This window comes from Fistularia commersonii, chromosome 16 (assembly GCF_037954325.1).
Source record: "Fistularia commersonii isolate RoL2024-O1a breed Wild chromosome 16, RoL_Fcom_v1.0, whole genome shotgun sequence".
Taxonomy (NCBI): Eukaryota; Metazoa; Chordata; class Actinopteri; order Syngnathiformes; family Fistulariidae; genus Fistularia; species Fistularia commersonii.
Genome location: NC_141299.1, coordinates 838302 through 863021, shown reverse-complemented (window position 1 = coordinate 863021; position 24720 = coordinate 838302). Strand labels below are relative to the sequence as shown.

The window sequence follows — 24720 nt, the reverse complement described above, 5'->3', positions numbered from 1 at the left end:
GCTTCTCCGGCTACGCTGTCAGGAAAGAGAGAGAAACCGTATTCTAGCCTTCTCCTTGTAATGCCCGGTGTATGGCTACATGCTAAAACCGGGTTTAGTTTAGTGTATCAGATCTCTTCCGGAGTGTGTGTATGTGAGTTGGAGGTAATTGATTTGATTGGGGGCGGCACCCCGAGGCCAGGCAGGCAGGAACGCAGCCAGTGGATGAAGAGAAGCAGGAGATGGAGAGAGGAAAAGGTGGAGAAGGCCTCAGGCAGGGGTGTCAAACTCATTGTGTTCCATATATGGCCTAATTTGATGTCAAAGGGGCCGGACCAGTAAAATCAGGGCGTAATTACCTAGAAGGAACACTTAGTCAAAAATTTTCCTTTGTTTTAGTGTTAAGCAGAACAGGTAAATTATATATAAATCTTCATATGTAATGAACTTTTCCTTTCAAAAAATACATGATGAACAGCCTGAGATTCATGAAAAAAAAGTAAGTGCAAGTTCAACAACACTTCTCAGATCTCTGTGCATTTTATTGTATTTTTCGCCATGGCGAGTCTCATAGTGGCACAGAAACTTGCTGCATCCAGACTAAGAATACATTACATCACATTACATTGCAGTCATTTGGCAGACACTTTTATCCAAAGCAACTTACAAAAAGTGCAATTCAGTCACCGAAGGTCAGAGGCACCAGTAGTCGGAAGTCAGAAGTGACCACTCAACCAAATAGCTTTCTTAGAACCATATACATTCATTTCATCGTTCATTTTTTTTTTCCTCCGGGGGCTAAGATACAGGTCTCTAATTGAAAACTATACACTCCATGTCCACTTTTTTTTTTTTTTTGACAAGGATATCTTGCTGATGAGGGGCTAACAGAAAAGCGGGTACATTTCTAACAATAAGTAAAAATGCCATTTGTAGACCCCGAAGCCGCATTGTCGCCATCTGAGTCACATAGTGTTGTGCCATGTTGCTAACACTGACGACAACTGCACTCCTAGCAGACAATATAGGAACCGCATTTTTATTTTAGAAAAGTAGTTTCTATGTCTTTCTTCAAATTGTAGATTTATTCCACTGGCCAGAATGGACCCCCTAGCAAGCCGGTACTGGCCTGCAGGCCATGTGTTTGCACCCCTGGCTGAAGGATAGGATAGAGCGGGATCAATATGGGCTTCAGGAGGGGATGGATGTTGCAGTATGAGCTTCATCCCCGTCTTCCTGCTCCAGTGTTCCTGTTTAGAGACCAAAAAACACCTGTTGGGCAAGTGCCCCGGTCCTTGGTAGAAACCGGTCCAATTTCCTCTGCAAACACGCCACAAACTCCACCTGTGGATTTCTACTGGAGGCGGTTTGTTCATCAGGGCCATCTATGGCACACACTGCCAAAGCGCCGAAAAGGAGGGGATTTTAAAATCCCATTTGATGGTAGCTGCCACTGAATGTAACGTCCAATCAGTGAGCTGAGCCGCTCCGTTGGGGACCACCCCTTTTTGGCGTAATTTTCACTCAGCTCGGAAATTGCCCCTATAACTGAAGAAGCCTCAAGGATGAGGGATGAAATACTGTATCTTCAAGTGAATGTCTGTGGAGGTTCTCAGTCATCAAGGCCAGGGTGAATTCTTGTTGAAAGATATTTTCACCTCTCATCTGAGAGGCCTTTCAGATGAGCGATGAAACTGTCTTCAAGTGAAGAAACTCAAGTCCAGTTGCCACCACAAGAAGATTTTGAGGAATAGAGGAAGCGTCTGTGTCCAATCTGGCCGACCAACCAATACATTCTGCAATACAACATGGGATAGAAACAGCTGTCTTTTTATAAAGTGGAAGCTTGTTATTGAACTCAGTGATAAGTCCATCAGCACATGTTAGATGTTCTGGAGTCAGTCTGAGATTGTTTGGACATGGACAGAGGAGGGATGGTGAAGATCTGGATGGAAAAATGCTGTGGTTGGAAGAGGTCTAGAGAAAGACCAGAGAAGGTAGCAGCCCAAAAAGAAAGGATGTGTATCTTTATGACTAATTTTTGACCAAGGGACTTAAGGGTTCAGACCTCCACTCCAGTTTCCCCGTAGTGACCCATCCCAGGACCCCAGCAGGTGTTTTACATACCTTTCTGAATGGTAGTCATTCAGTCAACAACATTTTCACGTATGTCCTCTAGCATGGAGGCTAACTCTCAGAGCCAGCTTGAATTGAGTAACTACAGTTCTTTCTGGGATTCCTTTCCCTTTTGCGACCAAAGAAAGTCCAAGTCCGACCGGATACTCAAATGTCAAACATTCTCATGAAAAATTACATTTGTAATTCAGCAATACTGTCATGGTAATGTAGGATTCTTTTATTTTGACAAGTCAGCTCAAGAGTCAGTAGAGGACGCCCCCCCTACAGCCTCTAGAGGCCATAAGCCTCTTGCACTTCTTCTGTGGTGGCCTTCAGCCTTATAACCATCTGTGCGATGGCAATATGGACTTCCCAAAGCTAAAGCTATCATCAGTTGTGAGTATGTCACAACTGACATTATCTCAAGCAAATGATCTGCACACTTCATTGTAGCTCTTAAAAGGTGATTTTTTTTTTTTTTGCGCCAGTTCCTCAATTGCAGCCACAAAGGGTAGTTTATTCTTGAACTTCTTGAATCATGACCAAGTTCCCCCTGTCAGAATTCCCCCTCTGCGATTGTCCTGCACTGCCTCAGGACCCCTCAGACTGATTCTAGGTCAGTTCACTTCACCAGCCGGTTTGCAATTTACCAAAAAGCACTACTTCATCCTGGTCTACATAGTGTTGGATGTCCCTCCTTCCTGTGAACATGTTTGCATATCTTCGTGCTGCTACAGTAAGCCATCAGCATCTCCTGCATTTATTCAAAAACAGTTGAATGCAGCAACAAAAACAGTGAAATCGCATCGCCATGGTTACATCAGAGTTGTATCACATGGCACTTTCACTTCTTGTTGGTCTAGCCCCGTGGCTGCTTCCCTCTGCAGGATGTTTTAGATGTAGTAGTGGTAGTCGATAGCTCCAGGTACTTTGTACGTATTTCTGCAGGTACCCCAGTAGTCCATGATCATTTCGGTCCGAGGAAGGCGGTTTTGCCGCTTCGCAGGGAAAGATGGAACAAATACAATTGCGGTAGTAAACAGCGATATCCCATCATTCACTGTTTATTGGTAACGTTTTATTGGGGACTTTTATGAGTGTGGCAAGGAAGAGGAGGCCAACACTTGTCCCTTGTTCACCCACACAGCAGAGCTAGATGAGATAAGGTGTGTACTTGTGTGTCACAGTGCATCCCCTCCACCCTACATAGTGCCTCCCTTTTGGCTTTCTAGCTAATGTGTTGTCTTTCTCTCTGTGTGACTGTCTGTCCTGTCTTTATGACTGTGTGTCCTTTTTTGGTTTCACGTGCAAATCCACCTCTCACTGTTTTTCCTTTTCTTTTTGGGTCACCCTCCCTTCCTCCTCCCCCCCCCCACATTGGGCTTGCGATGTCTATTTCTTTTGCCTTTCATTCATTTTTTAATTTTCATTTATGCATGTTCTTTGACTGTGCGTTTCCACCTCCTCTGTCCTCGCCTCTGAGGTCTGCTTTATATGTATGTTTGTGTTTCTCGACCCCCCCACGCCCGTTCATGTCCGTGCACGTCTCTCTTTGTGTTTCTTCTGGTCGTCCGTCCTCTCCCCCACCCCGTCGCCGTCTCCATAATGTCCCCTCCTCCAGCCTTTGTGACTTTGCTGAACGGGGACCAGGCTCAGGATGCCATCCGCTCCCTCCACCACAGCACTGTCCGGGGACGACTGATCAACGTCACCCTGCAGCCCACGGACTCGCTGCTCTGCCTCACCAACCTGCCCCACACCTTCACCGCCCAACAGTTTGAAGAGCTGGTCCGCGCCTACGGAAACATCGAGCGCTCCTTCCTGGTGTACAGTGAGCTGAGCGGCCATTCAAAGGGATACGGGTTTGTTGAGTACATGAAGAAGGACTCCGCGTCTCGGGCACGTTCCGAGTTGCTGGGCCGACCGCTGGTACGTGTCCAACTATCCTATAAAGTTTTATTATTGAAGTAAAATGCTTTCATAGCGTTTCACAAATATTTAGTGCTAAATAAGATAAGATAGACTATATTGATCCCCACTTAAATGCATAATTGTCTGGTAAAGTCTCCGTCACTGACCTTGCAGGATTTTCTTGAAACTTTAAATTATTACAATGTTGGAACTAATCGATGAGAATAATATCAAACATTTTTACGGAATTGAATGGAATCTGGTTTGAGCTATATAAAAATCCAGAAAATGATGGAAACATCATGTTTTGAATTGAAGTGCATTTTTAAGATTTGATAAATTTCATTGATCCCCATAGGGGAAATTCTTTTGTCACAGCAGCATAACAGTTATAGTATTAATAGATATAAATATGAATAGAGAGACAATTAGAAAATAACAACAGACATCCGCAAATAAATAGACAGCTGAGAGAACAATATCAAGGATAAGAATGGATAATAAAATTGGAAAAAAGAAAAGACAGTAAGGGTGAAAAAAGACAACCAAAAGGACAACATAAACAGAGTGACAATGACAATAACAAAAATCCAATAAATAAACAAAAATAAGCAGGATGTGAATGGACTGAGAACAACAAGGATGGATAACAGAGTTAGGGCCAGAAAATACACCATCTTGCTGATTTGTTCCTTTTCTATTTAATTGATGTCTCACGCTCTCGCTGGATTTTAGTAAATTCCTTTTATTTTTTTCCTTTTTGCATTATAATGATGCAATTTAAATCAATGAAAACATCTGGATGTAAATTCTATGACTGTGAATAGAAATGAGTTTTGTCAACCCTGTTGGCTCAACGTGTTGGTATGGAGGTAAACAAGAACCAAAGAATATTATTTATAACACATAGTGCAGTAATATTGCCTTAGTAATCAGGTAAGGATCCACGAGAGGAAGATAAGGGAATGAGGTCAATAGAACTGGAAGAAGGGCAGTTTAGATTGAAATTTATTGTCAGAAAATAAGGTTGCACAAATCTTTTTATCCAGATATAATTTCTTCCTCCATTTAGGCGCTCTGTAATTTTTTTTCAATTTTAGTGTGACAAAGCGAAAAAAGTGTAATGCTATTTTCTGCTGCATAGATGACATTGTAGTTCGGAGGAAGTCACTGGGGTCTCCTCTGGCCTTGGATGTGTAGGGAGACCGATCCTTGATGGTACAGTGGATGGACGTCAACCAGCTCAGCCAAGAGGAGAACCTGCACTCCAAGTGTCTGTGTGTGGACCGGCTGCCGCTGGACCTCTGCGACTCTGAAGAGCTGACCCAGATATTCTCCGAAACCTACAAACCCGTGTTCTGCCAGGTAGGTGTGTGAGAACGCCCTCTACATGGAGATGGTGCTGCCTTTTTGGCTTTACATGCTGTAATTCTGCTGGGTCCAGGTGTTTCAGAAGTATCCCAGATGTTGAGGTGATGGTAGCTTCTTTTCATATGAATTTCATGCCAGTGGACACACACGAGACTCAAAGGGAAATTCAAGTGATAATGCCGACGGGAAAATAGTCAACGGAGGGACTACAATTGAGTTCTTCGGGAATTGAGGGACGGGAGGCCTCACTGAAGATCTCTGTGGAGGTTCTTGGTCATCCAGGTTATTGTGAATGCTTGTCGAAATCTTCTTGTCTTGGCAACTGGACTTGAATCTCTTCATTTGAGGACGTTTCACGTCTCATCCGAAACGCTTCTTTAGCGCTCATAACCTATGGGGAGTTTCCGAATATATCAGAAGACAACAACAAAAGAAAGAACATCCTCATACCGTATGTTGCTGGTGTTTTGGCGAAATTCCGAAGGGTGTTCAATGAGCACCATATACCAGTACATTTCAAACCCCACAACATCCTGAGACAAAAACTCGTGCACCCCAAGGAGAAAACACCCAGGCACAAGCAAGAGAATGTGGTGTATGCTGTCCCTTGCACTGAGGATTGTAATGATGACATTGGAGAGACCAAACAAGCTCTGCACAGATGGATCGTCCAACACAGGGGAACCACCACTTCAGGACAGGACTCCAGAGCTCACCTACACCTGAAGAACAAGGGTAATTGGTTTGAAGACAGCAATGTCCGTATACTGGCCAGACAAGACAGAAGGTTCGAGAGAGGAGTCAAAGAAGCCATCTTTGTCAAAACAGAAAAACCATCACTGAACAGAAGACAACCTTTCACAAATGTTCAATGCCGCTCTGGGATCAATACCAAGACGGATTTGCACACACGGACCATGCCCATTTGCACCCTCCAAACAACCAGGAAAGACCCACCACAAGAGCCAGCCCCTGGTAATGTCCACATGAGCCTCAGTTCATGTGGACATTCATGTTCACTCCTTTGTTTAGCTTTACCTTTTCACATCCCAGTTAATTTCCAATCCAGGTAACCCCACTAAGTTGCTCATTTGTTCCAACAAAAGACGCCTCCATCAGCATAACAACCCCCCCTTACACCTAGTTTCTGCAGATCAACTCTTCCACTTACAAAACAAGCCACCATGACCTAGACCCTGTCGTGTTTAAGGAAGGTGTGCCTGACCCAAATGCAAGGACACTCAGGATTTAGGGCGTCTTAAGGGGTTTATTGAAGAGGAAGGTGAATGGAGAGCTGTGCTGGGGCAGGGTTGTCTCCTGGGGAATGTCATGGGGTCTCAGGAACTAGGAGCTGGCTAGGGGTGACAGGAACCTGTGGCTGGCAACGAGAGGCGTTGGCCATCGGGAACTAGGAGCTGGTAAGGAAGCGCAAGACAAAGAATACAGGGGTAATGAACTTGCGAAGAACAATCAACAATGGATGAACCATGAGCAATAGGCTGCCGTCCACCAGCGCCAGGGGAGCATTTAGGGGTTCAAGGTCTTAAGTCATTAGAACTGAGGAAGCGTCTCGGATGAGGTGTGAAACGTGTTCAAGTGAAGAAATTCAAGTCCACTTGCCAAGACAAGAAAATTTCGACTAGAAATTGTAGAAGATGGATCAGACATTTTTAGCGGAGAGCCCGGTGGAACAAGTCTTTTTCTCGCCTTGTGGAAGGTCTAATCTAAAAACAGATGCATCCAAGAGGTTGCTGACCATTTCATCTCATCAGCAGGGAGCCAGTGTTGAAGGCAAAGGTCTTCAAATTCTGCTCCTAGTTCTCTCATTGTCGTATTTAAGGTTTGTCGTTTTGTGCGCTCCCTTTTTTTATTCCCCTGTGAAATGTTCATTCCTGCTGAAAACTCAAGGGTCAGTTGAGCACCCTCTTGCGATCCCTTACTGTTTCCATGGTAAGAAGTGGCCGCCGAGCTGCCGAACCCGCCCCTCAACCCCCCGTCCACTTCACCGTCCCCTTGATTTAAGTCGTTCTCATCAGCCGGTTCTATATACCGTACTCCCGTTTCATACGGTCCGCCCCCACATGCCCATTTATACATCACTCAGTGGGGGATCAGTCATCTGCCGCATTTCCAATTTTAGCTCCACCCCTCTACCCTCTCCCACACAGAAATCAATACACCCACATCATCCCGGTGCCACAGTGCTTTGTGGGAGTTAAGCTCATGTTGCTTCACTGTTGCAGAGCCAGCAGGCTCTGACCTATGGTTCAATGTTTTTTGTTTGTTTTTTTGTTTTCCATCTACAGTACAGTATGTACTTACAAGTACGCGCGCGATTGAGATGGCGTGCGCGAAAAGCTCATTACCCCGCGAGCGCTGCAAAAAACGACAAATGGCGCTCACGAGGCTGCAGCCTCGAGTTTGGTTTGTTCGTGGATTGAAATCAATCGCCCAAGGCCATACATGAAGTCACAGGCCAGACGGTGACATCACAAGCCAGACGGTGGAGACACCGTGCCAGCGACAGTGGTCTCCAAGAGACTGATTGCAGAAGGTAATGGCTCCACAGTAAATTTCTCCAGTATTTTTTTACAATCAGTCGCTCATGCGAGATAAAATCTGACTACTTCCACCGACGACTAGTAGTAATAGTAATAACAATTATTGTATTGTTACTCTGTATTCCCATCCCCATTGTTGTCATGTTGGTTGCCTATTTGTCCCCCATACTGTTTTTTTTTTCCATTCTGTTGTCCATTCTTATGCCTTTTTCTATCTTCCAATTGTCTCTTTTTCTGTATTTATATTCATATTCATTGACACTTAATGTGTTACGCCATTGTGAGAAAAGAATTTCCCCTATGGAGATCAATAAAGTTTTTCTTATCTTAAAGTTAGCCATAATTATACATCTGTTCAAAGCACATCTATAACGACTACATCACAACACAAATGTCATGTAGTATGTAATTAAATAACATCATCCAGCGTCATATCTCTGGATATATATCGCGTCATTTCTCGTCATTATTTGCTAAATCATAACTGCCGTCATTTCATGTCCAGTATGTAGGTTGACAAAAAGGCTACCGTATTTTTAGCTCCATAAGGCGCGGTTAAAATCCTTAAATTTTCTCGAAAATTGTCCGTGCACCCTATAATCCGCCTTTTGTATGAATTATTGTTTTGCTTTCTGACCTCCAACCAATTTAATGTGGTACACTGCACTCAAACATCTGTCAAAATGTTTTAGTGGTAAGTGACCAAGCTGCTCCACTTGATTGTCAGACTGTTCCCACGTTGTATTAAAACTGATCCTTGGTTGAATATGGGTTGCAACGTCAGACAATGTTAGATAACTAATTATGTAGCACTGGAATACAATGTGGTTCCAGCCTCACGCTATCTTCAAGTGTACGCTATCGCTGGCAATCATAAACCAATCAGACAACAGTATGTAGTACGCTTACCTCCGACACTTTTTGTAAAAGCGGTACGTACTGTGCTTCAACATATGAATTGAAGCATATACTGTACATTTGTGTGTATGAGGACCCCCAAAAATGGCACATGTTAAGAAACATGCTTAGAGGCGTAATTCAAGCTCAAGGTGATCTGTTACGCAGTACGTCATGGGAAAAGAGCAGCTGAGAAAGAATTTACCATGAATGAATCAATTGTATGGAAGCGGAGGAAGCAAGTACATCAACTGCGCCAAAGAAGACCAAATAGAGTATGCGAGGGAATAAGATAAGATAAACTTTCACGTCATGTCCTATCCTGTCATATCCTTGTTGGTCCCAGCCCGCATGCACCCTGCCTATTTTTGTTCATTCATTTTTATTCTTGTCATTGCTATTGTCACTCACATTTATTCCTGGATGTCTTGCTATCTTCTGTCTTCTGTCTCACTATTTGTATTTATATTCATATTTATTTTAAATTTCTATTTTTTGACCTAACTGTTACACTGCTGTGACAAAGGAATTTACCCTATGGGGATCAATAAAGTTTATCTTATGTTACCTGATTGCATAACAGTTACACGACCAATAAATCTGAATATAAATAGACAATTAAAAGATTGCAAAAGACATCCACAAATAAATAGACAGCAGCATTAACAACAACAAGGGTAAGAATAGACAGAATGGAAAAAAAAGACAGCAAAAGTGAGACTAGGCAACCACAACAAAACGAAGGATTGGAACATAAACAGAGTGACAATAAAAGCAATAATAAAAGTAAACAGGAAGTGAATGGAGTGACAACAAGGATGAAAGACAACAGAGTTAGGGCAAGACATGTGTGAATGGGTGAAGTAGTGAAATGGTGTTAACAAAGCAAGATGGCCCAAAATTGTGGCTGATTGAACTAGTGAATGACTTGGATAAAGTTCAACTGAACTAACTATTTTGTTTGCCTTATGTACAGTATGTTTTATCATGCACCTTATAACGCGCCTTATATGTGACAATAGACCCGTTCTTATATATCGCTAAATTTCTCGGCAATCATATCTGACGTCATCTCATGTCCAGGTTGACAAAAAGGCTAACAACTAATCGTCCATAATTTTTATCATTTAAATCTCAAATTCATTTTTGAATTTCATCATCCCTCCTCCCCCCAGCGCCACTGCAACAGTTTGTCAGACGGTTCTGTACGGATCCCCGGGGGACGCCGTTGATCTGAAATGCGAGGGAGTGGAAATGCAGTGGGGAAGATGTCACTTCCAGTGCGCCGTGCTGCCTCGGCGGCTGTCTCCCATTATTCTTAATTACAGAGTTTATCCTTCGGTATGGCAGCACTCAAGGAAAAATACAGACAGTTGTCCCTCGTTTATCGCAGGGGTTGCGTTCCAGAACCAGAATCCGCGAAGTACTGGCCGTGTTTATATATATTTTAAAGCTTAATGACCTTTCCCACTCTCTTATAAACATTTCCTATACTTGCTTTCACATGTCCAAAAGTTAGCATCTTCCTCTGCCGCTGAGGCTCAGTGCCAGATGGCTGAGAACAGGGGTGTCAAACTCATTTTCACTGAGGTCCATATTAGCGAAGCATAATAGTTGCCCTCCAGGGTCCACATGTAACAGCAACAGTATAAATGAAACTATATGTAATGTAAAATAAATGTAACTACCCCTTAATGTTGAATTTATTACTCATTCAAATCCAAAATGTTACATACAGTATACATTTGCATAGATGTAAAAAAAATGATGTTTACGAGTTGTTCTGTTACAAAAGTAGCTTTCATTGCAGCAGTGTTTTTGGATGTGGCTTTCGTGAACAGATTCTGCTAACTTTAGCATCCTTACCTCCATGTTTGGTGTGAAAATGCAGACGTAGATTGTACAATCGATGCTGCCTCATAACACAAAAGACATACCCTATTTACCCTTGAAGCACAAACACATATTCGCCTTCCTATCTTTTTGAAGCAGCCTTCCTTCTCCATCGTTTTTTTTTACTTCCTGGACATTTAGGGATCATTTGTATTTCTCAATTCCACTTGTTGAAAATTGCATCAATTGCGGGATGCCGTCACCTCACGGGTACCGTGATCGGCATGAATTGTGGGAAATGCATTTTACACTATATTACATTACAGTCATTTGGCAGATGCTTTTATCCAAAGCAGACCTTTTAAGACGTTCTCGTGGGACATTTAAAATGACGTGGCGGGCCACCTTTGGACCGCAGGCCTTGAGTTTGACACGTGCAATAGAAGGTGCACAACGTTTGGACTTCACAGTAGAGTTTGAAATAAGTGACTTTCAAAAATAATTCATGCAAACACTAATGTTCAGCCAATCAGAGCCCAGGATACATAACACCATGCTCTGGTTGGTCCCCACCATAAAAAACTGAAATAACAAATATGTAAAAATAGATTTGTACTGGGGTGTAGCAAAAAATTTGAGATGTAAAATTGGATTGAAAAAAATAAAAAATTGTAAAACAGTGAGACGGTGATGTAAAAAGTGATCTGGGGAGGGACAACGAAGTAGTAACCATATTTTTATTTTATTATTTATATCGATTTTAAGCTTTATGACCCTCCCCACTTCTATTAACCCTTCCCATGCTCTTATAAAGACTTCCCATACTTGCTTTAACATATCCAAAAGTTGCACTTTTTCTACAACAGAAAAGAGAATACAAAAGAATCAAAATGATGAATATATAAAAAATACATTTGCACTGCTTCCTGTGGTGTAGAGATTTTTTTTATTATTTTTTTTCCTTACAGCTTGTTTTCCTCCAAAGAGTCGAATTTCTAGGCATTTATCGCCCGGAAAATCATGATTAATCCTCTCTGTCTCTCACACCTGTGTTACCTAATGCGCCGCCATTATTGACGCAATTATTTCTCACGTAAGGCCCGAGTGTGGCCCCGGGGTCCCTTCTCCTCTGTGCAAAGTGCACTTAAGCTGGAGTCTTGGCCCTGAGAGCTGTAATTCTGCTCCCAATGTGAGGGCCCTCCAGGCAGCACTTTACCTTGAGTCAGCCTGGACAGGCGGAGGGAGGCGGGGGTGAAAATGTCAACCGCATTAGACAACACGAAGGTGGGACGGAGACTGGAAACAAAGATTCTGCAAAGGAGCCAGGCTGGGGCTGAACGCGTCAGACCTTTTTAAATTAGGAAGGAGTTCTTATTTTTATGATGCAGATTGCCGGCAAGGTCGGGCCTGACTCAGTCGGATGGGGGCGGCGTGCTCAGGGTCGGAACCGAGACCACATTTGTGGATCTGCATCTTCATCATCCCGGCGTCTGGCTGTTTCTCTGAATTTATTACAGGAATTGAATTATTTCTGTCTGACTTGATGCCATTCACGGCTACTTATTTACACTATATGGCGAAAAGTGTTCACTCACCTGCCTTGACTCACATATGAGCTTAAGTGACATCCCATTCCTAATCCATAGGGTTCAATGTGACGTCGGCCCACCCTTTGTAGCTATAAGAGCTTCAACTCTTCTGAGAAGGCTGTCCACAAGGTTCAGGAGTGTGTTTATGGGAATTTTGGACCATTCCTCTTGAAGCACATTTGTGAGGTCACACACTGATGTTGAATGAGAAGGCCTGGCTCTCAGTGTTCATCCCAAAGGTGTTCTATGGAGTTGTGGTCCGGACTCTCTGCAGGCCAGTCTAGTTCATCCACACCGGACAATGTCATCCTCGTCTTTATGGATCTTGCTTTGTGCACCTGTGCACAGTCATGTTGGAAAAGGAAGGGGCCAGCTCCAAACTGTTCCTGCAAAGTTGAGAGCATGAAATTGTCCAAAATGTCTCGGTATGCTGAAGCTTTCAGAGTTCCTTTCATTGGAACTAAGGGGCAAAGCCCAGCTCTTGAAAAACGACCAAACCTCTCACTTGGCACAATGCAGTCTGACAAGTAGCGTTCTCCTGGCAACTGCCAAACCCAGAGCCCTCCATCAGATTGCCAGATGGAGAAGTGTGATTCGTCATTCCAGAGAAGGCGTCTCCACTGCTCTAGAGCCCGGTATCGGTGTGCTTTACATCACTACATCTGATGCTTTGCATTGCACTTGGTGATGGATGCCGCTTCTCAGCCACAGAAACCCATTCTATGAAGCTCTCTGCGCACTGTTCTTCAGCTAATCTGAAGGCCCCATGAAATTCGGAGGTCTGTAGAAAGTTAGTGACCTCTTGGCACTATGCACCTCAGCATCCACTAACCCTGCTCCGCCAGTTTACCTACCACTTCATGGCTGAGTTGCTGTTGTTCCCAAACATTTCTTCTAATACAGCTGAAAGTTGAATATTTAGGACCGAGGAAATTTCACAACCAGATTTGTTGCACAGGTGGCATCCTATCACAGTTCCACGCTGGAATTCACTGAGCTCCTGAGAATGACCCATTCTTTCACAAAGGTTTGTAAAAACAGTCTGCATGCCAAGGCGCTTGATTTTATACACCTGTGGCCATGGAAGTGAGTGGAACATGTAATTCCCATTATTTAGATGGGTGGGCCAATACATTTGGCCATATGTTGTACTTTACTAACTTTCAAACGGTCAACTACGCTCACACACGCACACACACACACATTTCCTGAGGAGCTCTTGGGCATCTTGTCACTGTGATAGGTCGTGTATCTCCGGCCATAGATGGGTGTGATAGGTATATCTTGACCTTCATCACCCGGTTCGGGATAAATGACGGGACCAGTTAAACACCCGCCACACACACGCACGCACGCACACACACACACACACACACACACACACACATACACGCGTGCAGACTGACAGGGGTGTTCCATTGTGTCGTAGTATTATTAAATATCCTAGTCAGCATTTTGATCCCGCGGACAGCAACTCGAGGTCAGGAGCTGTCAGACGCGCTGATAGGCGGTTCAGCGTCCTCGGTGGTGGACACACTCGGGCCTAGAGCAGGAGAGGGGCCATCCATCACATTCCAGGAGATTCACAGAGTGCTTGCTCACAGAGCCGTCTGAAGCATTTCGTGTGCGCGCGGACATTTCTAGAGATATCTCTTCCCACGGTTCAAAAACATGGAGGATCATCAAGGACCCTCAATTGTCCTGACATGTGAATGAGAGGGTGAATGTCCTGATATGTGGTTGTTTGATGTACTGGTCCGGGTGAAGATTATTAATGTCAAGATAATAATATTCACCACTCCATCTCTCTCAGTACATCATAGAGAAGGTGAGAAAGCTACTCCATTCAATAAAAGCTGTCATCAAAACCAGGGAAAACAGGAACATAAAGGTAACTTCAGAGTGGTGGAGTTGCTTTTATGTCTTTTTAATTTTATAACATATCATAATATTGTAATAAATAGGATGTGGTACATTTCAATTTTTTTAAAGAATATCTATACCACATTCCAAGCTGTAATAACCATTTTCTTTTTCCTTACCAGCAATCCGTGTTTCACAAGCAGACACATGCATTAATACATTTCACACACACAGATGCTGCTAGACTCGTATGTAGTGTTCAGACGGTGTAATCTAGCTAAAACACTATCAGCAGAAACGCTCTATGAACCAATGTCAACAGCTTGTGGTGAAAAGGAATGTAAGACGTTCTTGCATGTCATATAAAATGAGATGGTGGGCCAACTTTGGCTCGCGGGCCTTGAGTTTGACACGTGTATTAAACACTTCCTGTTTTTTTTTTTTTCTTTTGCCGTCCGTTACTGATAAGGTTTAACTTTCCCATTACTCCTACACACACCTAAACGTGTAAATGCAAGGATTCATCATAAGCTTCACTCGCTCTTTTCACTTGTTAACCCGTCTCCGTTCTTTTTTTTTCTGCTTCCCCCTCCTCTCTCCCACTCCTCCTTCACGGCGGTGAAGTGGTCCAGTTTGCTTAATGTGCGCCGATAGCCTATCGACCCACTCCTCCGCACGTAGATCCGTCTCCCCCGCTCGGACCAGAGGTGACCGCAGACGAATGGGCGTCGGGAAGGTGGGATGGGTGGGGGCGAAGAGCTGCGGGATGTTTGGACGGTAATAGGCATCGGTGCGTTCCTCCTACCGATTTTTCAAATGTCAAATATTTAATCGATAAATGTGAAATGGTGGTTTCGTACGAGGAGTAATTTAATTTATATTTAAACTAAGAGCTGATTGTTTTTCTCTCGGGCCGTGAATGAATCAGACCTGGATTGATATTAAAAATTAGCGTCACAATGAGGAAACAGCAGATGTACGAGAAGAGGCAGCGGGCTTCAGAATCCTGCAGACGTCTGTGCGGCCAGTTCGGGCTTCTTCTTCTCCCGAACATCCTAATCACATGTCTTTGTATGCTTGATAGAAGCCTTCTGAGCCTCCGTCATCTTCTCTACTCTTGTGACACAGCAGGGAAGGTCTCTAAAAGACCTAAATGCTTATTGGCAGCATCAGCAGGGGATCTTCAGTTGATAATAGCAACAGCGTTGCTACCGTTGAATCTCTTCCCCAGGACCTTGGCTCCCCCCCTGCTCAGATGTTCCTCCATCAGCGACAGCTGCGATGACATCTTCCGCCTCCCGCGTTGCTTTCAGGCCCTGTCATTTAGATGCTATATGTGGTAACTTCTACTGGTGGGTCACTTCAGGTTTTTGGTTTCCTTTTATTGTAATTGATGGTCGTTGAGAGGTCTTTATTTGCTCATAAGAGAGGAGCCCGGTCTACAATGCACGGCAGGAGAAGCATTCAAGCAGCTGTATCATTTTGGGGTCTAGAGCCCTGGTCCTTTTGTGGATGTTGGAAGGCCGCAGCCGGAACTACCAATCCAATCTGCTTCATTTTAACCTGCAGAGCCCTGTCGTCCCAGCCTCCCCGCAGCCGCTGATCTACTGGAACAGCAGATTCTTTTTCCCATGTTGAGATTAAATTATTGCATTTGTAAAGTCACGCCATGCCAGCCCCGGCTGGCCCAGCGGCAGATAGGGATGATGTTGACCCGAGGTTATTTGGTTTTCAAAGATAGGCCGCAACAGCAACCCGCACCGACTGTGCTATTTTTGCTCCTACTGATGCTGTGATTCTATTGTCTTCTTGCTAACTCATACCTTCTCAGACTCATGGACCATCTGTTCCAGAACGGGTTTATTTGTTTACCACTATGTCAGATGCACACCGTCCACAGGCCGCTGTCAGGAGAGGAAGCCAGATATTGAATATTAATTCCCGATGAGAGGAACATTATGTGATTATTCGGGGAAAATGAAGTTTGTTTTACAAGGGAAACTGTATTTCTTCCTGGTCAAATTCCACCTCGCCAGATGTGGGTGTCGCTCTCGGCATCGGGAGGAAGTTTCCGATTCAAGATGTCGTGAAATGTTCACTACAGAGGCCAAAACCCAGTGAAGGGCTTTGGATTTTTTGTTTTTAAAAAGTAAAGGCAGCTTGAAGAGTTCAAAGGGCTGGGTTTGTTTTTTTCATGGAAGCACGTTCTAGAGGCAGGAGGCTTGCAGCTTCAGTTCTGACAAGTTTTAGTCTAGTGAGAAGTTCCCAAAAAGTGAGAAGTCCCCCAAAATAAGACTTATACTTATACTAAGAATTGTACTCGTCCAACCACATCAGCCAATCCGATATGGCCTAAGTGGGAATGTTTATCCCTGCTTGTGCAGTTTTGGTGCTTCATTGTGGTTCTTTCGATTTGGTCTTTTGATCACGGGTGTCAAACTGTTTCACTGAGGGTCACATCAGCATGATTGCCCTCAAAGGGTGACATGTAACGCTAACTGTATAAATGTAACTAAATGGAATCTAAAAATAAATGTAACTACTCCTTAATGTTCAATAGCTGAATGTATTTCTCATTCAAAACCAAAATGTTACATATGCATTTGCATAGATGTAAAAAAAATGATGTTTACTAGTTGCTCTGTTGCAAAGCTAGCTTTCACTGCTGCAGTGTTTTTGCATGCGGCTTTCATGAACACATTTAGCTGCCATCGTAGTTTTTAACTAGTTTTTTATTCTTGGACAGTGTGTTGTTTTTCTGGAAGGCTAACTTTGGCATACCTAGCTCCATGTTTGGTGTGAAAATGCTGACGTAGATTGTACTCTTGACAACTGACACTGCCTCATAACCCGAAAGACATACCGGTTTTTCTCCATGAAGCACAAGCATGTCTTCACCTTTAGCCTTCCATCTGCATCCACTTTTCTCTCCCTGGACATTTCGGGATTGTTTTTCTCATTCCGCTTGTTGAAAATGGCATTGATACAGTGGATACACTGGAACATAATGGCGGGATGTCATCACATTGTGGCTAACATGATCGGCATGCATTTTGGGAAATGTAGTTTATGATCAATGCACACGTTTGACTTCTTTATTTTAAGACATGTCAGTCTCCTAGCTAACTGATGTTCTGTCTGTTCACTGTTCTTGCGTGATTGGCACAGAGCAGTACTCCTGGATCCGTGGACAGCACTTCCAGGGTGCTGATCATTTCGTAAAGAGCAGTACCTAGGTAGTTCCTTGACCAAAAAAAAAAAGGAGTTGACTTCCAGTATTTCATTCTGAAGTGTCAGCCCAGGATCAATAAGTGCATATGATAGGTGGGACCAAGAGCAGTGGTGCCAGTCCGCAAAGTGGTGTCGAGTCTGCAGCTACCCAAGTTTCTTACCATCTTAAGTACTTGTGCATTGTTGTTAATGTGCATGGAAGCAAGAGAACTCGTGCTGGCGAACTACTGCGCTGCACAGCACTCCACCACAAGCTATTAGCACTTAGCAGTTGTCATTTTCCAATATCATCCATTAGCTTGAAGCTATTAGTCCGCCTGCATTATTCAGCTGCGCCTCGCATACTGGAAATGACTAAACCTCTATGACAGCAAAGGCAATCTTCTGGAGGAGTAATGTTCCCGAGTCAGCGTTACTCTTTGGCCTCTCCAAGATCAGCTTATCGATCAGTCGGCATTAAGAAACAGCGAAAATTGCGTAATTGCCTTTTAATGTTGAAAACAGGCAAGAGGTCACATTTTAAGAGGCTGCTGGATTGGTGGGAGACTATTAAGTTCTGATATGTCGACATTTTTTTTTTTTTTGATCCTTTTAGCCGCACAATCTTCTTCGAATCAACACTAGTACCCTTTAAAGGGATTGGGCCATTCCATTTGTCTGCACATTTAAAGACCATGAATCTTTAAATCCAGACATCTGGACAAGAGAAGAAGCTAAACCATTGCGGGGCTGGTATGACGTTAAAGACATGCCAGCTTTAAAACACCAATCTGACTAATTCTACCTCGTAGACCACGTCATCAGTGACGTATTGCTACTAAAGCTGATATTGAAAATTGATTATTGGTAGTATTGTGGAACCCTTCAGCAGGGTTAGTCCTAACCCTAACCACTTTGACTTTGAGGTTCTCAATGAATTGCTCTTTGCTTCTTCTCGCAGCTCGCCCAGGATGAAGGCAGCCCGGTGCGAGGTTTCGGTGTGGTGGAGTACGAGAGCGCCGAGCAGGCGGAGGCAGTTCTTACGGAGATGGACCGTACGTTGGTGGGAGGACAGGAGGTCCGTCTGTCACTGTGCACCCCTGGCACCTCCGGGAGAAGCACCCTCGCTGCTCTCATTGCTGCTCAGGGTATGGTGAGTACAGATACAGCTTCAGGACTCACTGACCACAATGTCAGGTTTAAGATGTGGATAAATAAATTCTCCATTAAGACTCCTGAAACCAACACTGGAGGTCCTCAAACTCACATACCATACTGTTCATAAGTACCTTCGTCACTCACCTATGCTAGAGGAAAACGAGTCGATATAAGACATCAACAGTAGGAATATATAGAACATCTTGAATAGGTATTTATGTTCCCACATCGGAACCGGTGGTAGACAAGTCATCGCACATCAAAAAGATATAAAAAAAATATCTATAAGATGGATCCTCTCTTTTCGCAGGAATTACATTCCAAGACCCCCCTGCAAAAAGTGAATTTCTGCAAAGTAGAGACGTGATCATTTTGATTGTATTTGATTGTATTTACAGATATATTAATCCTCAAAGAACCTCACTCAACCCTTTTTGAACCTCCCGCAAACTGTTATCAATCCACTATTGACTGTATTATGCTTCCCACGCACTTCTACAGAACACTAAACACTTCTGGATAATTGTAACGTACAATAAATATTGAAATACTATACAAGTTCTGCAGTAAATGAGTCAATTAAAAATCATAGTAAATGTTAAGTTAATAGAAATCATTATGGAAAGAAATCAAATTTTATATTTTAATAAATCATTTATAGGGCACTCACCATTGGAAATACTTTGTTGCGCCGACACTTGATTGATGATGAATGTGTGCAAGATCTCGCATGGGTACAATGGTAGGAGTAAGAGTTCACAATGCTGCGTATCTTTGTTTAGCAAAGGAGATCTCATATTTTATTTATTTTATAAAATTAATTTTAGTTTAATTTCACTATATTTTTTCTTCTTAGGCTAGAATAAGTCTATTTCATCACAAAAAAAATTCAAATACTGCAAAAAAATGTTAACGAATGATAAATTGCGAGAACCGAATTACAAAAAAAAACAAACAATGAAGTAGCAAGGGTATGAAAGCCGAGCCACAAAGTAGCGAGGGTACACTAAATATATCCTAAACATCTTAAATGAGTTGTCAAACATCATCTTGAATCGATATTATGTTCAGGCTTGAAAAACCATCATATACCATAAAAATACTACAAGAGGCGCCTATAATCAAAAATATATCTTCTTTTCACCTATGCTAACACAGTTAATGTCATAGGAGCAGATCCTTTCTCAGGTTTAAGTACACGTTTTTTTTTTATCGCCGATGATCCTCGAGAAAGTTGCGTGACTTTTCGGCTTTTTCCGTGGAGATGGCTTTCCTTTTTTTGGAAGCACTGCCATCAGAAGAGACCTATCCCTTGGAGACATAATGAAGGGCAAAGAGTTTCCAAAAAGACAATGAAAACGAAAGTACAACCGGTGAATGTAAGCAAAACTGTCTTTCCTCGTATAGCGCCATGAAGTACTGTTTTTGTCACTCCATAAATGTATGAGCAGCGGAGACAAAATCACTTTGGGAGTTTGGAAAGAGGGTGGTATCAGTGAGGTTGCTGCACCGTCACCAACATCTGAAATGAAGGCCAGTCCTTCACGGGAGAGATTGAGAACATTGATTGTTGCTTCTCTTGATGGTAAAGATTTCTCTCTTCCCCCCTAGTGGCAGAGCATTGAGGGTTTCTCACCAGCACCCCTACCTTTAAAAACAGCTGACGAAAAATCAGTCTTCTTTTTCACATCTTACCAGTATTACCAAAAGTGGTGGGGGTAAGCGTTCTATGTACTGTTCTCTGATTGGTTTATCGTTGCCAGCGATGGTGGACACCTGAAGTCAGTGTGAGGTTGGAAAAACGTTGTATTCCAGGACTACATCATTCGTCCTCCAACATTGTTTGACGTTGCAACCCATATTCAACCGATATAATACAACGTGGAAACGGACAATCAATCAAGCGGAGCCCCCCAAAGCCCCACTAATACAGATGTTTGACAGATGTTTGAACACAGTGTACCACATAAAATTGGTTGGAGGTCAGTAAGCACAACAAGAATTCATACATAAGGCTTACCGGATTCCACAACCGATTGTTCAACAAACTTAAACATTTTAAGTGAGCCTTATAGTGCGAAAAATATGGTTTTCCCAACTTGTCCAACAGATTTAGATCATAAAAGAAGTTTATCTGACCTCTCTCCCAGGCCTCCTGGCAGCAGCATGGGTTCCTGGCAGACCGCACACTTCATTGGCAATATTCCCTTTAGAAAACATTCCTTATTTCAGATGAATATCTGCTTTATGGTAGCCGCCGCATGGTTTGTAGCGCTCGCACCTGATTTCCAGATCAGACCTCCGTTACAAAAGCACAGAGGATGAAACACAGTCTTCAAAGAATCTGCATTTTCAGTTTCATTCTTTCATTACGGGGTATTCCGCTTTGAATCACGCCTAGGCCGTAGTCGCTTTCGTCTCTCGAATTACCACTTCAATTTGAATTCTTGATTAATTCATTATTTTTCACAGTTGAAGATGCCGAGGTTCTCTTTGGGAGTGATGAGAAAGGAAAGGATCAGGAATGAGTCCATCAGAGGGACAGCATGTAAGATGTTTTGGAAAGCCAGTTTGAGATGGTTGGGTCATGTACAGAGAGGGATGGTGAATAAATTGGTAGACGGATGCTGGAATTGGAGGTCTAGAGGAAGACCAAAGAGAAGATTGATGGACGTAGTAAGAGAGGATATGAAGTTAGTTGGTGTGAGAGAGGTCGAGACAAAGAATAGGGTTAGATGGAGAATTTGATTTTCTGTGGAGACCCCTGAAGGGAAAAGCCCAAAGGATAAAAAGAATCTGTCACAGGGGTGCAGGACATGTATGACTGAAACAAAGTGTTGACTTAGATGATTTGGACAGGAACGCTCCTCTGTTTATGTCCAAACCATGGTGAAGATCTGGGTAGAAGGTTGCTGAAGGTGAAGCTTACAGGCAAGAGATCTGTAAGAAGACCAAAGAGAAGATGTATGGGTGTAGTGAGAGAGGATATGAAGTTAGTTGATGTGAGATAGGAGGATCCTGAGAATAGGGTTAGATGGAGAAGGTTGATTCGTTGTGGCGACCCCTGAAGGGAGAAAAGAAGAGTCATTTGTTATCATTGAAGCTTATCCTGCAGGGGGCGGGCACCGCAGCTGGAGGTGGGGTTCACCCTGGATCAATCCCATATAGAGACATCAGACCATTCACCCTCTCATTCACATATAGATACCTGCTGTTCAGCCATTCGCTGGCTCATTCACGTGTCGTTTCTCTTGCATGTGTTTGGACCGTGGAAGGAACCCTAGAGGAACATGGAGACTCCATGTGTAAAGGAAGTGTTGGAGTTGAACCAGGGACCTTCTCGCTGTGAGGCAGATGTGCCAACCCCAGCGCTGTTGATGCGATTATAATCATCCACAGCCTCATTTCTTTTATCTCGTGCCATTTTTCTTTGGATTGAATCAACCTCAGATCCTGCTTTTCAGTTCCCCATTCGAACAGTTCATTGTCCGAGCCCAAATGACTTCCATTCTCGCTGAGGTTACCGCCGGCTCCTTAGCGCAGATACGCCGAGATCTGACACAGAATACACAGGAAAAGCCGAAACATCACAATGGCATGGCGTCTCTTCCTACACACTTCTGTGGCAAACGACGGTAATTACAGCTCTGTGGGCTGATCAGCCTCCTCAGCCGCTTCAAAATAATCCACACCCTCGCACACATTTTCGAGAGGATATGCGCCAGCGAGGTTGTGAGGCTGAAAATCTAAATACAAATGGGTTCCAATCAGCTGAGAAAAAAAGGCTCAGCGCTTTAGAAATTCTTGTTTTATTAAGGAGTTTATTTTATTTCTAGGCTGTCCGGGTTCCAGTGCTTTTGCAATCAGAGTCGGTGGTTTGGAGGAGTTCCCGTACACGGCAGGAGGTTTTCCCAGTTGATTGCTAATTTTTATTTGTAGTATACGCGCTTGAAAAAAAAAAAATCCAGGAAATTTAAGAAGGCTCAACTAAGATGGACTTTTTTATTCCACGACGGAGAAATTCAGCTGAAACTGCAGCATTACAGGCCTGAAAGGGTGCAAATAGTCATTATACAAAGAATTTTGCTGTATAACACCTCACTCTGAGTATCTTCAGTGCAATTAATGTTTTACTGCCTAACAACCCCTGCGTTTACAGAAAATTATCAAATGTAACCATATACATGTACTTGAAAATACACATGTATATATGTCCCATATATTTTTATACATTTTCACATTTAACGTTATTTTTATTTATTCATTTTGATCTTTACTGTTCTTTTTATTTTATTTTTTATTATTCATTAATTTTATTCTTATTTTCATATAAATATATATATTTATCAAATATACGCAATTAATCCCACTAATCTGTCGCTTTGCTCATCATTTACAGTGTACCCTCACTTTTAAGCTCTTCAGATGCTTAACAAAGAATGTTCAGGGGTTATGTTCCAAGACCCCTCGCGAAAAGTGGATTTCCGCAAAGTCAAACCTCATTCAACGGTTTACAACCTCTCTGCACCTACAGCCTGCGCTGCTTTATTTTCTTCAGAAACATCGTTTCTACAAAAGTGTTGCTACAAAAGTGGACTGACCGAACCGTATCGTCGTCCCAATCTTGCGACATATTTTGCAGGGCATTTGCAGCGTTTGTCATAGCTGCAAGTCATTCGAGGATGAGACTGGTTTCTTGGATTTCTTCCTCTTCCTCGCTGGCAGACTTCATCTTCTGAGTTAGGTACTCATCTGTCAACAGATCCGAATGGTGGTTTATTAAGTTGTTAGGAGAAGAATAATGCGTGCCAGCAAAGGAGATCTGGTATTTTCTTTATTTTATAAAATGAGTTTTAGTTTACTTTGACTACATTTTTTACTGTTTCTTTCTTCTTAGGCTAGAACTTGGCTATTTCATCATGAAATAGGTCTGCTGAATTCTTGTATATTGGTATATTGGTGTATAGACATTTATTTTATTATTACTGGCTTTTTTTTTTAAGAATAGAATAGAATAGAATAGGACTTTATAATCCTGATGGAAATTGTTTAGGTGGAAGGCTTCAACATCACATATATTCACCGAAAACGTGATATTCATATTATTGCTGTCAGGTTACTTGGTGCTCTCAGTGTCTGGCTGAAGGTGCTCTGGTAGAACTTCAGTCCAGCTTGCAAAGTTGTCCCTGATATCAACCAGCTTCTTCAGCAACTTCCTCTCTGACACCTCCACCAATGAGGTTACATTTATTTTACATTACATTTTGTTACATTTATATTGTTATCTTTCTATGTGGCCCTTTGAGGCGAGCCATTATGCTGATGTAGCCTTCGGTGAAAATGAGTTTGACACCCCTGCTTTGTATTTTTACACTTTAATTTTTACTTTTTTTATTTTTAGCTTGTCACTGTCTTGTCTTTGCAGAAGAGAAATGTAGAGAAACAGGTGTATGGAAGGAGATGGATAAGTAAAAATGAAATGCTAAGAAAGGTGTCCTGGAGAATCTGTCAATATAAAGATTGCAGCGGAGAGTTGTGAGTAAGTCAGTAATGCCGTACGATGACTTTGTCCTGGCACTCATGATATCGGATAAAGCCGACCAGATACTCCACTGTGAAGATCCGAGTTCAGTCTTTATCCCTCACATCCGTTACGACGTGCACGTGATAAAATCTGACATGAAGCTATTCTGATCTCCATCTTCAGAACCCCTTCTCCAGTTTTTTGCTGTGATTGTGGCGGCGAGGACCAGATGGCTGCCTCTTCCTCTCCGCCTCCCTCCCCACCTCCACGGCCTCCTTGCCATGTGATAACCCAAGCAGGCGAGCGGCTGGATTTTTGGTGCCGGTATACGAACATACATACGCTGACATTTTTTATTTTTTATTCCTGTTCACAAAAAAACACAACGCAGGAAACCATCAGGTTCTGGCTCAGATTGTAATCAGATTACAGGCAGTTTTTTTTTCACCAATGACTGAATCTTCCGCGACTGAGTGCGAGAAAGTGCTCATGGAGGTTTTTCAGGATTTGCACTCCTCACTCTTCAATACCATAGATCAGGGGTGTCAAATGTATGGCCCGCGGGCCAGCCTGCCAGGAGGTCCAGTGCGACCCATGGATTAAATCTACAATTTGAAAAAAATACTTAAAATCATGACCTACTTTTTTAAAATGAAAAAACGTTCATAAATTGTCTGCTAGGGGCCCACTGTTTTTGTCATTGTTA

General features: G+C 42.9%; 1 protein-coding gene across 2 annotated transcripts in view; it reads left to right on the top strand.

The window, feature by feature from the left end:
• The window catches only part of raver2 (ribonucleoprotein, PTB-binding 2), an 86674-nt gene that overhangs the window by 38535 nt on the left and 23419 nt on the right, over positions 1–24720 (top strand). For both annotated transcript variants that reach the window (XM_086162447.1, XM_086162448.1), the window contains exons 3-5: positions 3719–4026; positions 5209–5373; positions 18294–18485. In XM_086162447.1, the coding sequence (XP_086018573.1) occupies positions 3719–4026; positions 5209–5373; positions 18294–18485 (665 nt within the window). The remainder of the gene's footprint in view (positions 1–3718; positions 4027–5208; positions 5374–18293; positions 18486–24720) is intronic.